This window comes from Passer domesticus, chromosome 2 (assembly GCF_036417665.1).
Source record: "Passer domesticus isolate bPasDom1 chromosome 2, bPasDom1.hap1, whole genome shotgun sequence".
Taxonomy (NCBI): Eukaryota; Metazoa; Chordata; class Aves; order Passeriformes; family Passeridae; genus Passer; species Passer domesticus.
The window spans coordinates 50,018,321-50,031,752 of record NC_087475.1 but is presented as its reverse complement, the minus strand read 5'-3'; the positions used below and the strand labels follow the sequence as shown (position 1 = coordinate 50,031,752).

General features: G+C 38.0%; 1 protein-coding gene across 1 annotated transcript in view; it reads right to left on the bottom strand.

Annotated features, from left to right (window-relative positions):
* The window catches only part of MYCBP2 (MYC binding protein 2), a 175,664-nt gene that overhangs the window by 144,878 nt on the left and 17,354 nt on the right, over positions 1-13,432 (bottom strand). Inside the window, exon 2 of the mRNA XM_064408498.1 lies at positions 6,088-6,163. Coding sequence (XP_064264568.1) covers positions 6,088-6,163 — 76 coding nt within the window. The remainder of the gene's footprint in view (positions 1-6,087; positions 6,164-13,432) is intronic.

The window sequence follows — 13,432 nt, the reverse complement described above, 5'->3', positions numbered from 1 at the left end:
TTCAGAGTCTCCAGATATTTATCTGAAGGTTCATTCATCTAGTTAATATCACAAATTGTAATTGTAACTTCTGTGAAAGTTTCCATTCCAATTCTTTCTTGTCAGCTCAGCTAAGTCTTTGATCCAGAAGAGCCTAAGTTCTGTAGCTCATATAGTCTCATTTGAAACAGACTGGCCAAACTGTTAAACCAGCACAGGTAATTTTAGACATTACAGTGCTAGATAAAAAATCAATGTACGTTTTCTTGCCTATTAATAAGCTGACTGATTTTCAGAAATAAACTCCTTATTCTCAATATTAACCAGTAAGCACTTTAACTATTCTATCTGTATTCAGTGTTTTGCTTTTCTACAACAGAGCATGAACAATACTTACATACACTAACTGCCTACTGAGACTTCAGTACAGCACAACATCCTCCAGAAACTTCACCATAAGGTAAAAAATACTGATGTGATTTGTAATGGATTTCTCAAGTCTAAGGGCTTTAACTATCTATAATACTAATAGCTGTTAGGTCTTCAAAAGAAACATCTGTTCAAAAGTGGATGTATCTAAGCAAACATCACCTTCTTACATTTCCTTTACATAAGGCAAGAACAGAGCTGGCAACGACAAAAAACAGTAAAACTTTCTGCCCCTCTAATGCAAATGCTCATTCAGTGAGCAGCTTTTTTTGTTTTTCCTTTCCTCAACCATTCAAAACAGACATCAGGATTTTCTTCCATATGAAACAAGTGTTCTTCCTTTCCGGATTCTTAACTTCATTAAGGTCAGATACACTGAACAAGTCAGAAAACTGGTATTTAAGTTCATCCTATCATCACTTGAAAGCTTACTTTTCTGCAGCTAATCAATACCTTCTACACAGTCATAAAAACTTCCTCAATATTATGAGACTCATGATACACCTGTACAATTTTGCTGCAGACTCACAGATTTTGAGGTAGAATAGATCACTAAGAAAACCTAACCAACACCTCTACTTACAGAACCTCATTTAGTAATTATTTTATCAAACTAATACAGTCTACTTAAAATTCTCTTAATGATACTGCACTTCATGTTGGCATAAAATACATCTACATTGCCAAGAAAAACAGTAGAATATTAAACCAAAATGTTAATCAACTTCTAAGAAATCGCTAAAGAAATTTATTAATTTTATTAATTAAATCTAGAATTATTAATAATCCAAACAGACTGCTCTTGAGCTATAGGATAAATTATTTCAGAAAGAAACAATGCCTTACAGCTTGTTTTCATGGTGTTAAGAGTACTAAGATTCACATGACACTTGTGAATAAGGTGAAGAGCAGCAATCACTTTCTCTGCCTCTGAATGTCCAATTCTTAATGGCTGCTGGAATATTGCAATCTAAAATGCTCATTAAATTTGACTACAAACTCAGCTTCCAAAGTGCCTGAGCAGAAAATGAGATGATAGCTTCTATACTAGCTTTCCTCCCAAATCATCTGGTTTCTTGGAAAATTAAATTGCCACCACTGTCAAAAAGAAGAGAGCTTACAGACTGGAAAATAGAATTATGCTGTTTGATTCAGCAATTTTCATGAGCTGTAACACAGTGGAACGTTCTGAATCTTCATCTTTGCTGTTTGATTTGTTGTCACCAAAAATTAAACATGCACCTTTATCAAATGAAGATACATGGTGAAACATACATTGCAAAACTTAAATATCCACTGCCGGGGTCGGCTGTTACTTGTCTCTGCCCCAGCACAGGAAAAAGTGGTTCTGGGCAGGCCGCGCTCTCGAAGAAGGAGTCTGGACTCTTGCTTTTAGGTCTTCAGTTGAGTTTATTATTTCTTATCTACAAAGTTTTTCTGTCTGTCCAGCCGAGGTCTGATCAGCAAGACAGCCAAAGGCACTCTCCCCTGCCCACGAGGCGGTTGTCTCTTTTATAGTGAAAACTATGTATTAGATATTTACCTTTAATTCCCAATACTTTCTGCCCTTGTTGGCAAGTGTACTTTCTCTATGAACCAATCCACACGTGCCAACATCATCCTGAACATGGATGCCAAGGAGAAGAAAGAAGAAGGACAGGGCAAGCCCAAATTCCTCCATCTTGGAACTCCTGATCCATGCACAGAATTCTAGACCCCCCTGTACAACACATAAAACCCCCCTGTACAGTGCATTATAACTCAAGTTCTAGCAAGTGAATGTCATCCCCCCACCATTCAGGCCTAAAATTCTCTCATTTCCTCACATTCAGGTGTCACTTCTTTAGAAGGATCAAAGTCAAGCCACCAGGTACTTTTGGCAACATTCCAGGACCTCCAAGCCCCCCCAAGGGTTGTCTCAGTAGCTCTGGACATCCGGAGTGATGTACTGAGTTCCCACAATCCACCATTGATGAAGACAGTTCTAATACGTGAAGATTTTCTTTCTTGTGTGTTACTTTTTATATTCCGAAAGGTGAGACTCTTAGGAGGGAGAGATCAAAGTGCAGATGCTCACACTGATGCCTGGCTTGTCCTTGTAAACATATAGTCTCTGCTAACTGGAAGAATGAATTATGCAAGAGAGGGTAAACAGCACAGGTTTGGTTCAAAAGATAAGGGCAACCTACTCATAATTGCTCTTCTCAGTTAGCCTTTCGTAATGTTCCAGTACACTCAAGGAAAGAAGTGGGAAAAACCAAAAGCCTCTGGTCTCCTTTACACGTCTCACACATAAAGAAACCGTTTTCCCTAAAGATGAAACCCATACATAGCTTATTTTCTATTTGTTTTCTTCCTCTTCAATCAGATGACTGTGGTAATGGTTTATTCTTAAATATGATGGAAATAGACTATAATCTAAGAGAGGAAAGTTAATCTGCTGTTAAAGATGGGTCAGGTTATAATAACCATCTGATCTAATCTATGTGTAACACTGAGAAGAGAAGCTCGCCCAATTATTTTTCAGACAGGCAAAAGATCTCTTAGAAAGGGATGCCCTCTTGAGGTTGAAAGACCAAATAATACAAAAGCCACTGAAAACAATGCCAAATTATTTGAGAACCTACATGTGTTTCTAATGAGACAATATTCATCCCGGTCAATCTGTTCTATATACCTATTCATTAGCTTACAACAAATTTGTCTGCTACATAAACCTCCTCCTTAAAGTTTTATTACTCCCATTTGTAAAAAGGTAAAAAAGTCATAGCTCAAAACTTCTGCATAAACAGGTAGACACCAATCATTTCCAGTACAAGCTGTGCTTGGTGGACTCCAATTTTTCAGTATTCTTCAAATAACATTATGAAAACAGAATATGGTGAATTGTAGTTTTCTGTGTAAGTCTCTCTCAATCCAAGTGTCCTAAGCAGCATTTGCATGAATTAACAGCAATGGGGTAAAAATATCCAGGGTGTCTGAAAGGGGAAGGGCGGGGTTAGCAGCAATATTTGTAGAGTTGGAAAATGTTACATAGCCTTACAATTTTCTGGTGATATTCTTTGCCAAAAGGAAAAAAAAAAAAAAAGTGGGGAGGAGGCACCTAGGGACTGGAATCCAAAGTGCTACCTCCATGTCTAACAATCAGATACTTGTTTTCTATGTAAAAGTCACTTATGTCAGCAGTGAATTTCTAAAGCCAAAATAGACTGCACCACATAGAAAAGTGTTATACCTCCATTTAAAAGTAGATATTAAACCACAAAGTCAAAAATTAGTGATACTTCAAAGACCAGTGATCATACCATGACCCAGCTTCGAAACAGAAAAAGGGTCAAACTATTGAGCTGTTTAAACACCAATTAGTTTTATATCTAAAATGTTCTAACATTTAATGCTTAAATGGTGGAAATAATTTTCTTCCAGTTGCTCAACTCAACTTGCTTCTCAAGTTCTCTCCTCTTCCATTACACAATGATTTTTAGTAAGCACAGGATATAAATAACAAATTTTTGGGTTCCTTCATGTTATTATTGATTTAAGGCCCTCTCTGCCTCTACTAGGTATATTAAGAGAAAGCTTCCATCTCTGTTCAGACTAAAAGACTCCATTTCTCAAAAAAATAAACTGATGCACACAAACTCTACTGCTCAGAATGTCCAGTAATGAAAGACTTTTCAATCTGCTCTATTTTAAAGCTTCCAAATGGAATCTCACATTTTCCTGACAATAGACACATCCATTTTCAGACATTCCAGTGCAAAAATAATCACTGTGCTGATTCTGCCAGGGTAAGCATTGGGATGCATTGAAAAGTACCTAAAAAAACCCCAAACCAACAAATCCCTCCCACAAAAAACCAACTACAGAAAAACCAATAAACAAAACCACCCCACTTTGTCAGTTTCATAACCGCAAGATATGAAGCTGGTTTTATCTTACCCTTCTCTGCTACATTTTTCAGGAAATACACAATTTTTTGTTATCATGCTCAAATAAGCTGGAATGTCTTTCTATACCTGAGTCACTCAGAATGAAGACCAATGTTCTAATGGTCAGCCCTGGTCTGCCTCAGACACTAGATAATGGCATCAATAAAGAAAAAAAAACCCATTATGACTTTTAAAGATATAAATCTCAATGCTTTAAGTAGAAACTGACTTAAACCCAAGAAAATCTTGAGAACAACCTTCCACAGGGATGAGGTGAGGAGATGATCAGTTAGTGCCATATCCATAACTACTCACAAGAACTAACCTTTAGTATGCTCACATTGCATTGGCCAAGGATCCTGACACTCCATTTATCCAATGCAACTAAATTTAAGAACTACATTGGAGTGCTAAGCTTGTCAACAGCCATTCTGTATTTAGCTTTCTACTTGGCAATAAAACTAGGGATCCACCAACCAGATAGACAAGGATCCCTTTACAGTGTAACAATGACCAAAGTCGAAGAGAGTTACCTTACTTTAAAAGCATACGTTTCTGTCACCAGACAGAACACACAAACTAACAACATTCTGTGATATTTCTTCGAATCTCAAACTTGGTTTTCTTTGTTGACAGTGGGTTGATAAAGTCAAGGAGATGACAGAGCTAAAACTTCTTAGAGCAACTGAAGAAAGGACTGAGAAATTCAGTTGGGACCACAAATATTTATGTACAGTGCTGAGAACAGAAATTAAGATAAGCTCTTTCTATACCATAGTCTGAAGCTGCACTACTTGAGATAAGCAAAATAATCTGGTATGTCTCCAAAAAGTCAATACCAAATGAATAGATAGAGGGTTTGCTTCACCCTCCCAAAGCCGTCTGTCTTGAGATACAGTAACTACATGAGGTTTGGCAAATAGGGATAAGATGGACAAGTGGCTCTACAGTGCATGTGTATTATAAGGACATTCAGCTGACAAGAAAGTGTTTTCACTGGATATTTCAGTGGTTCTGTCCTTCAGAACCATTCCAAAAACGAGTTCTCTTTACTGACTACAAGCCTTCATGCCTGCAGCAAGCCTTCATGAAAATCCTTCCAAGACTGTAGCTTAAATAGAGAAATAACAGCTCTATAATAGAGAAAGAATGCAGCACAGCAGTATTTTAAAATAGCACTGCTTCTGCATAAATTTATGCTCTCTAAAGAATAAAGATGTAAATATTTTTATTAAGTTCACTGTATGGTTCCCATGCATTTAAAGTGACTGAAGGCAGGGGTTACATGGGGAGAAAACATTAATAGAAACACTTAGGTACTATTTATTACATTTTCCATTATGGAGGAATTTTCAGAGGTAACTCTGGAGTCCCTAGAATGCTCCCTTTCTCCTTTAGCCAATATGGCTAAATCTTTGCACCACTAGTCTCTAATTGTTTGCTAGACGCAGATCTCAAAATTTACCTCTAAGACTAATATGTTTAGCTACACTTAGGGTTTAGGAACTGGAGAACTAAAAACGCTACTCATATAATTTTCTACTGAACACTGGCACCAAAAGCAGTTGAATAAGGTTAACATTGGTATCACAGTCATGTAGGATACAGTAAACAGACAATATTGGTCTACTATTAACTCCTCTAAACAAGCACATTGTTAGTCACACTTAAGTGTTCTTGCATTTCTCTCAACTGAAGTTACTGTCATTTTTGAGTCAGGACTTTGTAAAGTTAGTTACAGGCTTACCTTGTTGCGTGTTTTTACTTTCAATTTAGTCTTCTGTTTTCTTTTCAACTTTTTCTTGCTAAAAAGTTTCTTACTTCTGAAAAAGAGGAAAAAAAGCATTGAGAACAAAATAAACTCCCTTCTGTACCTCATAGTAATAAGCACAGAGGGAAAAATGTCAGAAGTGCTCCAAATTTTTTTTCTCATAGGCAAAGGGAATAATTTCAGGTAGAATTTCAGAGTATAAATCAGAGTATAAAGTAGAATACAAAGTACTTAAAATTGTGCTTTCCTAATGTTCTACTGAATTATGCACCTTTACTCTCATCAATTTAAGCAGAATATATACTAGGAGAGAAACAAGTCCCTGAGCTTTCTATTGGCTTGCCATATTGTTTCTATTACAAGTTTGTTAGTGCCACAGCAGTGCTAGAAGTATTGACAATTCTCAGTAAAACAACCTGTTAGTACAGAACATCGTCCTGTGAAGTCGTTATCACACAAAGATTCAAGCCTTCCAAGACAAAAAGTAAGCTTTAAAAACATATCATTTAGCAGAAGATTCAACTGATTGAAGAAACTGCAGTTTCTTTGCCTTTTGTTTGGACTTTTTCCACCCTCACTTTATAGACTTAATGTCCACCCCTTTACATTACAGATTTAGCTAACACACACTTCTCTAAGCTCATTTAATCCTCTCCTGCCCACACCTCATTCCTACCACACTCTTTTTCTCCTTCATTTTATTACTCACGGAAAAAAAAACCAACCAAAACCCACCATACAAGAAAGATACCGTATGCTCACATGCTTGTCCTGTCACCATCACTGAGATTACTCTGAAATGCATGTTTTTTAACCTACTGTTTTTTTCAGATTATAAATTCTACAAAAAAAAGAGGAAAAAGTAATGCTACCTATGCAGCATACAGCTCACCTTACATAGGATTTCAAGCAAAAGCTACTAACATTCCTCTGTACCACAAACTTTACTCAAATAGCTTCGTTCAGATTAGTTGAAAAATAAAACTATTACATCTGAAAACCCCAGGCAGTGAGGAGCTGCATTTTCAGTAACAGACTGAGAATCAGAAGAATCTTAGTACTGTATTCAAACAACTTTGTTCTAAATAAAAATGCTGAGGTTCTAAAAGCATAGTGGTTACTGTCCTGTACAGCATTCAGACTGCAAGAATATAGAAGCCTCATGGTCAAGCAGTTAAAAGTTGGAAAAACTGAAGTCTGACCAACAACCAGCAGCAAGAATACAAGCTCAAACAAAGAATTCCTGCAGAGTATGCTTGCCTCCTAGAAATTTCACCACTTTTCCCCTCTTGACCTATATTAAGAGAAAGGTATGTTCCTCAAGAAACTTCCTGCAGAAACAAACCAGCTGACCACTTTGCTTGTAAGGAACAAACACCCTTATCCTGGAGTTAAAAGAAGTGATTCAGTGAACGGGAATTCCCTCACCATTCCCAGAAAGTTAAAGCTTACAAAGAGAATGGAGATGACTGCTCAAGGTTCCCCCAACAGTAAAGTTTCAATAGGTAACAAGCTATTTAAGAAGCAAGGAAGAAAAACTTCATATAACCTTTACTGCTCAAATTTCAGCAATCAAACTCCATAGTCTAACTCACTATTTTTGGTCTTTAATTAGACCCATTTCCTCATTAGCATTTAATGCAATTAATTCTTATTCTGCTGTTAAACATAAAGAACAGTGCAGCCCTTGACATTCTGTAGCCACTCAATCTTCTGCTCTGGACCTAATGACCTTTTATGAAACTTGCACCCTAACTTTCAGTTTAAAAGTCCTGATGCAAGTATCTTCTGGGCTCTCTGAGTCTGTAACACACATAAAACATGTTGACCAAAGCTGAAAACAATACTTGTTGTTTGCTGTTAGGAAGAGGAAGAAGAAAAGTCTCATATGCCTCCAAGGTCACATTTAAACTGCATTCCAGGTATTATTTGGCAGCTCCACAGCAATATGGCACAGCAGACCTATTTAATCCAGACTAGCATGAAAACATTTCCCTGCAAACCTCGAAATTGAGCTTCCAATACCCATTTTCTATTTGTGCTAATAACTATGCCTTTTAAATACAGTATGATTTGCACTTACCCACAGACAACTTGATAAGTATAGCTTTTTTCTTTTTGTTTTAAAAGATACTAATTCAAGTTGCCAAGACATTTCAAATTTAATCCTTCCTGCCAAAATCCTTGAAAACTCTCCAAATTTGTTACAGTCCGCAAACATTAAAAACACTTCTTCATCTTGTAAATATTTCACTGGACCAGTCCCTGTAATTTTTGCAAGTATTTCTTTGTGTTTACACATACAACTGAAAAACTCCCAAATTAAGCCTTTTCCAACCCCCCCAAGATTAGGCTCATTTCCATAGTAACAAAACCTCTGCCATTTGGCAGATTACCTTCATTTGTCATGACACCTACACAATGTTTTTTCCAATTAGCAAACAGGAAAGATCAGCATTGGGTTTACTGATGGTGCTAAAATCTCCCTCATTCATACAACAACCATTAAAGATGCTGCAAACAGCAGCACAGTCGACTGCTCCACTGTGGCAGTCTTGATTTTCGGCAAGTTTTGGACTTGAATAGTTTTATGTGGAAACAGATTGGGATAGAAATGCCACAGTAAGAATCCACAATTATGTCCTTATATTTTCTAAAAATGAAACCTCAAGGAGGAAAGCATACTTTCTTCCATATCCAAACAAACCTTCAGAACAAGTAAGCAATTAATTAATTAAAAATACCTCATCACACTAATTTTATAAATAGTTCTGAGGAACCTAGAATAACTTTGCAAAACATCAATTATTCACAAAGTATCTGCCCATAACAAAGATACATATGATTGTTCACAGTCTACTGTTACATATCAACACTAAGATGGTTTCAATATTCAGGAAAAAAAGACACTAAAACCATATACCAAAACACTAAGATGTTTTAATATTCAGAAAAACATAGGCAAATATATTCATGGAAAACAATGTTAAGCAGATCATGAGTAATTTCCTGTTGGAAACCACATGTATTAATTGTAACCACAACTCCTCTCCTACCTGAAGATTAACAAGATCTGATATGGCTCAGCTGGATTTTTTAGCTAAATTATTAATTCTATTGCTGGTTAAAATTGTAAGCTGCTGCTAGCTGTCATTTGTAAAGGTCTTTGTACTCTGCGCTGACAATCAGCTTCCACTGGCAAAAGGTCTTTAGCCTTCAACTCCTAACTCAGTTGTTGATACCATTTAGCCCACAGAAAACAAACACTCATTTTCAGCAAATCTCAGACAGGCTTTCTGCAAACTGCTTCAAAATATTATAACACTGCAGACCAAGTTTTGAACTGGACCACAAAGTAAGTGCGAGTCAAATGAGCACCGAACATAACACCTTGTCAGAAAAATACTTGCGGCAAATGGACACAAAGAAAGAGTGAATGGTGCTATTACAACCTTAACAGAAAAATCTCTTAAGAATAAATACCAAAAATCTTCAACCCTGGAATGTTAAATAATTGCCTCAAATCAAAGGCAGAAATAAAAAAAAAGGAAGGGAAAGGGGAAGGTGGGCAATAACCAGTTGCTTGACAATTTAAAATAGGTGAAACAGCTGTTTAAATGACATGATTGCAATATGTAGCACCTGTAGTAGGAGGAGTAAAGGCATGCTTATTTGTTCTAAACCAGAAGTAGCAATAGCTATTACTATTAGCATTATTAGGAAAACATTGTTCAGTTGTCTCAACACCACTTCTCTTACTCTGTTTAGAGATGAAGAAATGCAAACAGAGCATCTTCCCTCAAGATGCAACAGTCTTGAACTGTAATTGATAAGCCTAAATTTGAGAGGGAAGATTTACATATTGAGTGTGTTCCTCCCCTCAATACTGTTACTGAATTACTCAACATGGACTAACATTATATTAGTGTTACACCTGCACAAGATGTTCTAGACCACGCGTTATACAAAGTGCGTGTACAATGAATGGAAAAAATATTATTCCATCTCTGCTGCTGAAGCAGAAAAGGAACAACAAAAGCCTTATTTAAGTGCTGTCTGACCTAAAACCTTTGCTTCTGAAACATGGTACCAAAGACTAAGGTAACTAGTACAGCATTAGACACATTGGTTGTTCTGCTGTTGAATCTTTGAGTACACTTTGGAAAAATTTGTGAATTTAGTAAACTACATACTAACACACGCTCAATTTTTTAAGACTTCCAAGTGACTTTAACTCAGTGCATTTGTCTAAACTTGCTTGCTCTGGTTCAAGGGCTACCCATCTTTGGGAAGAAATATACTGTTGACAGAACAGGTCTAGCCAAGAGTCGCTGTGTTCAGACAAATGACAAATATATTCTGTTACTCGGTTTCCATAAGTGCTTACTCAACACAGTTAGCTTAAGAGTTAAGGGCTTGTGGAAATTTACTTACAAGGCAGCAGCCACTCAATAAACATTGAAAATGAAACAGTCAGGTTTGTGGTATCAAACAATACTTTTGTTTCCTCCATTAAGTGAACTACTGCTGCTGGTGATCAGCTTGGTTAGAAAAGATGCAGGAAGCATTTGCTTCTGAACAGGCCAAAGTGAAATCCCAAGCTCACACTGACAAGAAGACCACAACAGCAAGCTATTATCACTCATCACTACACTTATCATGTAGTCATTATCAAGTTTGAGGGTGTTTCATCAGAGCATCATTTGACTGGATGCAGTGGCAATGCAGGTGAAGTTCAGCAACCTGAAAGAAGGCAGTGAGACAAAAGCAGGATCACAACCCTGGCCTTCCTAAGACCTTATCAGTCAAGAACAGCCTTGTTGTTCATCAGTCTTCTTTGAAGAATCCACAGGATACAGTTCCCTGGAGAGAAAAGAGCGCAGAAGAGCTCTCTAATGCCAGCAGTTTGGGGGAGTTGACTCATGTTCTACACAACTTGCAACACTGTATCTGGTAATCAGCTTGGTTAGACAAGATGCAGGAAGCATTTGCTTCTGAACAGCCCAAAGTGAAATCCACCGCCAGCTCTAAGTGCCCCAGAACAACACTTCTTTACTGGAGTGAGTCCTGGAAAGGCTACAAAGATGCTTGAAGAACTGGAGGTTGTTGTAGGAGGAAAAACCAAGCAAGGAGAGATTGTTTAGCTGTTAAAAGAGAAAACCTGGGATGGTGGGGGTGGAATACCCTCCAAGTGAATATCTTCACCTCCTTCCGATGGGAGAGAGCAAAGGCAATGGAAACATACTCTTCTAAGCAGTATCCAGTGACAAGCCAAGAGATAATGGAGAAAAAAAATACAGGAAGTTCCAATTACACCTAAGAACTCTAAAAATGGTCAAAGATTGTGTAGCCTCTCAGGGCAACCTGTTCCATTCTCCTTCCTTGAAGATAATGAAAATACCATTGGACAATGTTCACAGCAACCTGCTCTGGTTGATCCTACTTTGAGCACTCGACAGTCTCTAGAAGCGCCTTCTAATTTCACCTATTCTGTGATCTTCACCATTTGCTTAAAAAACAAAGTAAAATTTGACGGTACAATAAACATGATTCTGCATTGTGGAAAGAGTGTATTTTTTCTCATTCTGAGTTTTGCATTTCTCCTGGTGTTATGCCATGTTTCTGATTATGCTTCCAAGTAGAGGCATACTGAGCTTTTCATCTGTTCACCATCTGGATCAGCAAACTGACATCAAAATCAGGCATAGGAGCAATTTCTATGGGAATTAGTCAGCATAATCAAACCTACAACAGTACACAAAGCTAACAAGAGAATGAGGGATGAAAACCACCTTATCACACTTAAAATATATGCCTGCATGAAGACAATCCAGTCACTTGAATTGATCCACACTTTCCAACACAACCAACACCCACAGGTACACTAAGAAGGGCAGGAGTGAGAATATGCTTACATACAACAATCAGGATCTTCTCTGTACACATGAACCAACGTGGGCACTGTACAGGACCTTTAACAAGACCTTTTTAAAAAAGCTTGTGCACATGGCATGTCAGCTTGAAAACTAAAATATAATTTGTCAAATGGAAGGTACTCTAGAATCAGTAAAAAGAGTCTGCAAAGAACTCCAAAAGGTCAGCATTTCCATTTCTGGTCTATCATAGAACCGAGGGTCCTGGTCCATGACAGGCTGATTGTGAGTCAGCAGTGCCCTGGCAGCCAGGAGGGCCAACCCTGTCCTGGGGTGTGTCAGGCACAGCATCACCAGCCAGGCAAGGAAGGGGATTGTCCCCTCTGCTCTGTACTGGGGCAGCCTCACTTCAAGTGCTGGGGGCAGTTTTGGGCACCACAATGTAAGAAAGACATTAAGCAGTTAGCATCCAAAGGAAGGCCACGACTATGGTGAAGGGTCTGGAGGGGAAGCTGCATGAGGAGCAGCTGAGGTCACTGCTCAGCCTGGAGGAGACTGAGGGGAGACCTCACAGCAGTCACAACTTCCTCATGAGGGGAAGAGGAGGGGCAGGTACTCATCTCTTCACTCTGGTGACCAGGAGAGGACTTGAGGAAACAGCATGAACTGAGTCAGAGGAAGTTAGGCTGGGTATCAGGAAAGCGTGGCTCATCCAAAAGAGTGGCCCAGCACTGTAAGAGACTCGCCAGGGAAGTGGTCACAGCACCAAGCCTGACAGCTCAAGGAGTGGACAATGCTCTCAGGCATCTAGTTTAATGTTGAGGAATGGTCCTGTGCAGGGCCAGGAAGTGGACATCGATCCTTGAGGGTCCCTTTCAACACAGCATATTCTATGATTCTAGCTGAATTCCACTGCATTCCCAACATCTCTTTTCCCTGGAGAGATATTAAACACTGCCAATGATCACACTCCCACCATGTCCTATGAAATCCTACTAAGAGAATTCTTTTTGAGGTATTTTAAAAATTGTCTTTATGACAATTAAATGCTGTTTTTCATATCTTCATTACAGAAAAATCAGTTTATTTTTCTCTTTTTCTGCAATTTGCTTTTTTCCCCAAGTCTGAGGGAAAATGAGTCTTCTGAAAATTAAGCAGTCTCAGTTCAGCCTAAGTCGTAACTCATTTACATCATTACTATCTAATTTCACTATTCTCTCATAATAACCAAGCCTTTTTCAGAAAACAGTGGGGGAAAAAAAAGTGGAAAAAAGTCTCACAATGCTGAAATACAAAAAAAAAGTCAAGAATTACTTCAGGTTTCCTACAGAAAAGAATCTCTCACAATTTTAAATGAAATTCTGAAAAATTCCAGCAGTAGCACAGCTACTTCTGAATCACAATCACTTTATACTTTTACAGAATGTGTAGAATCTCTCATGAGTTAC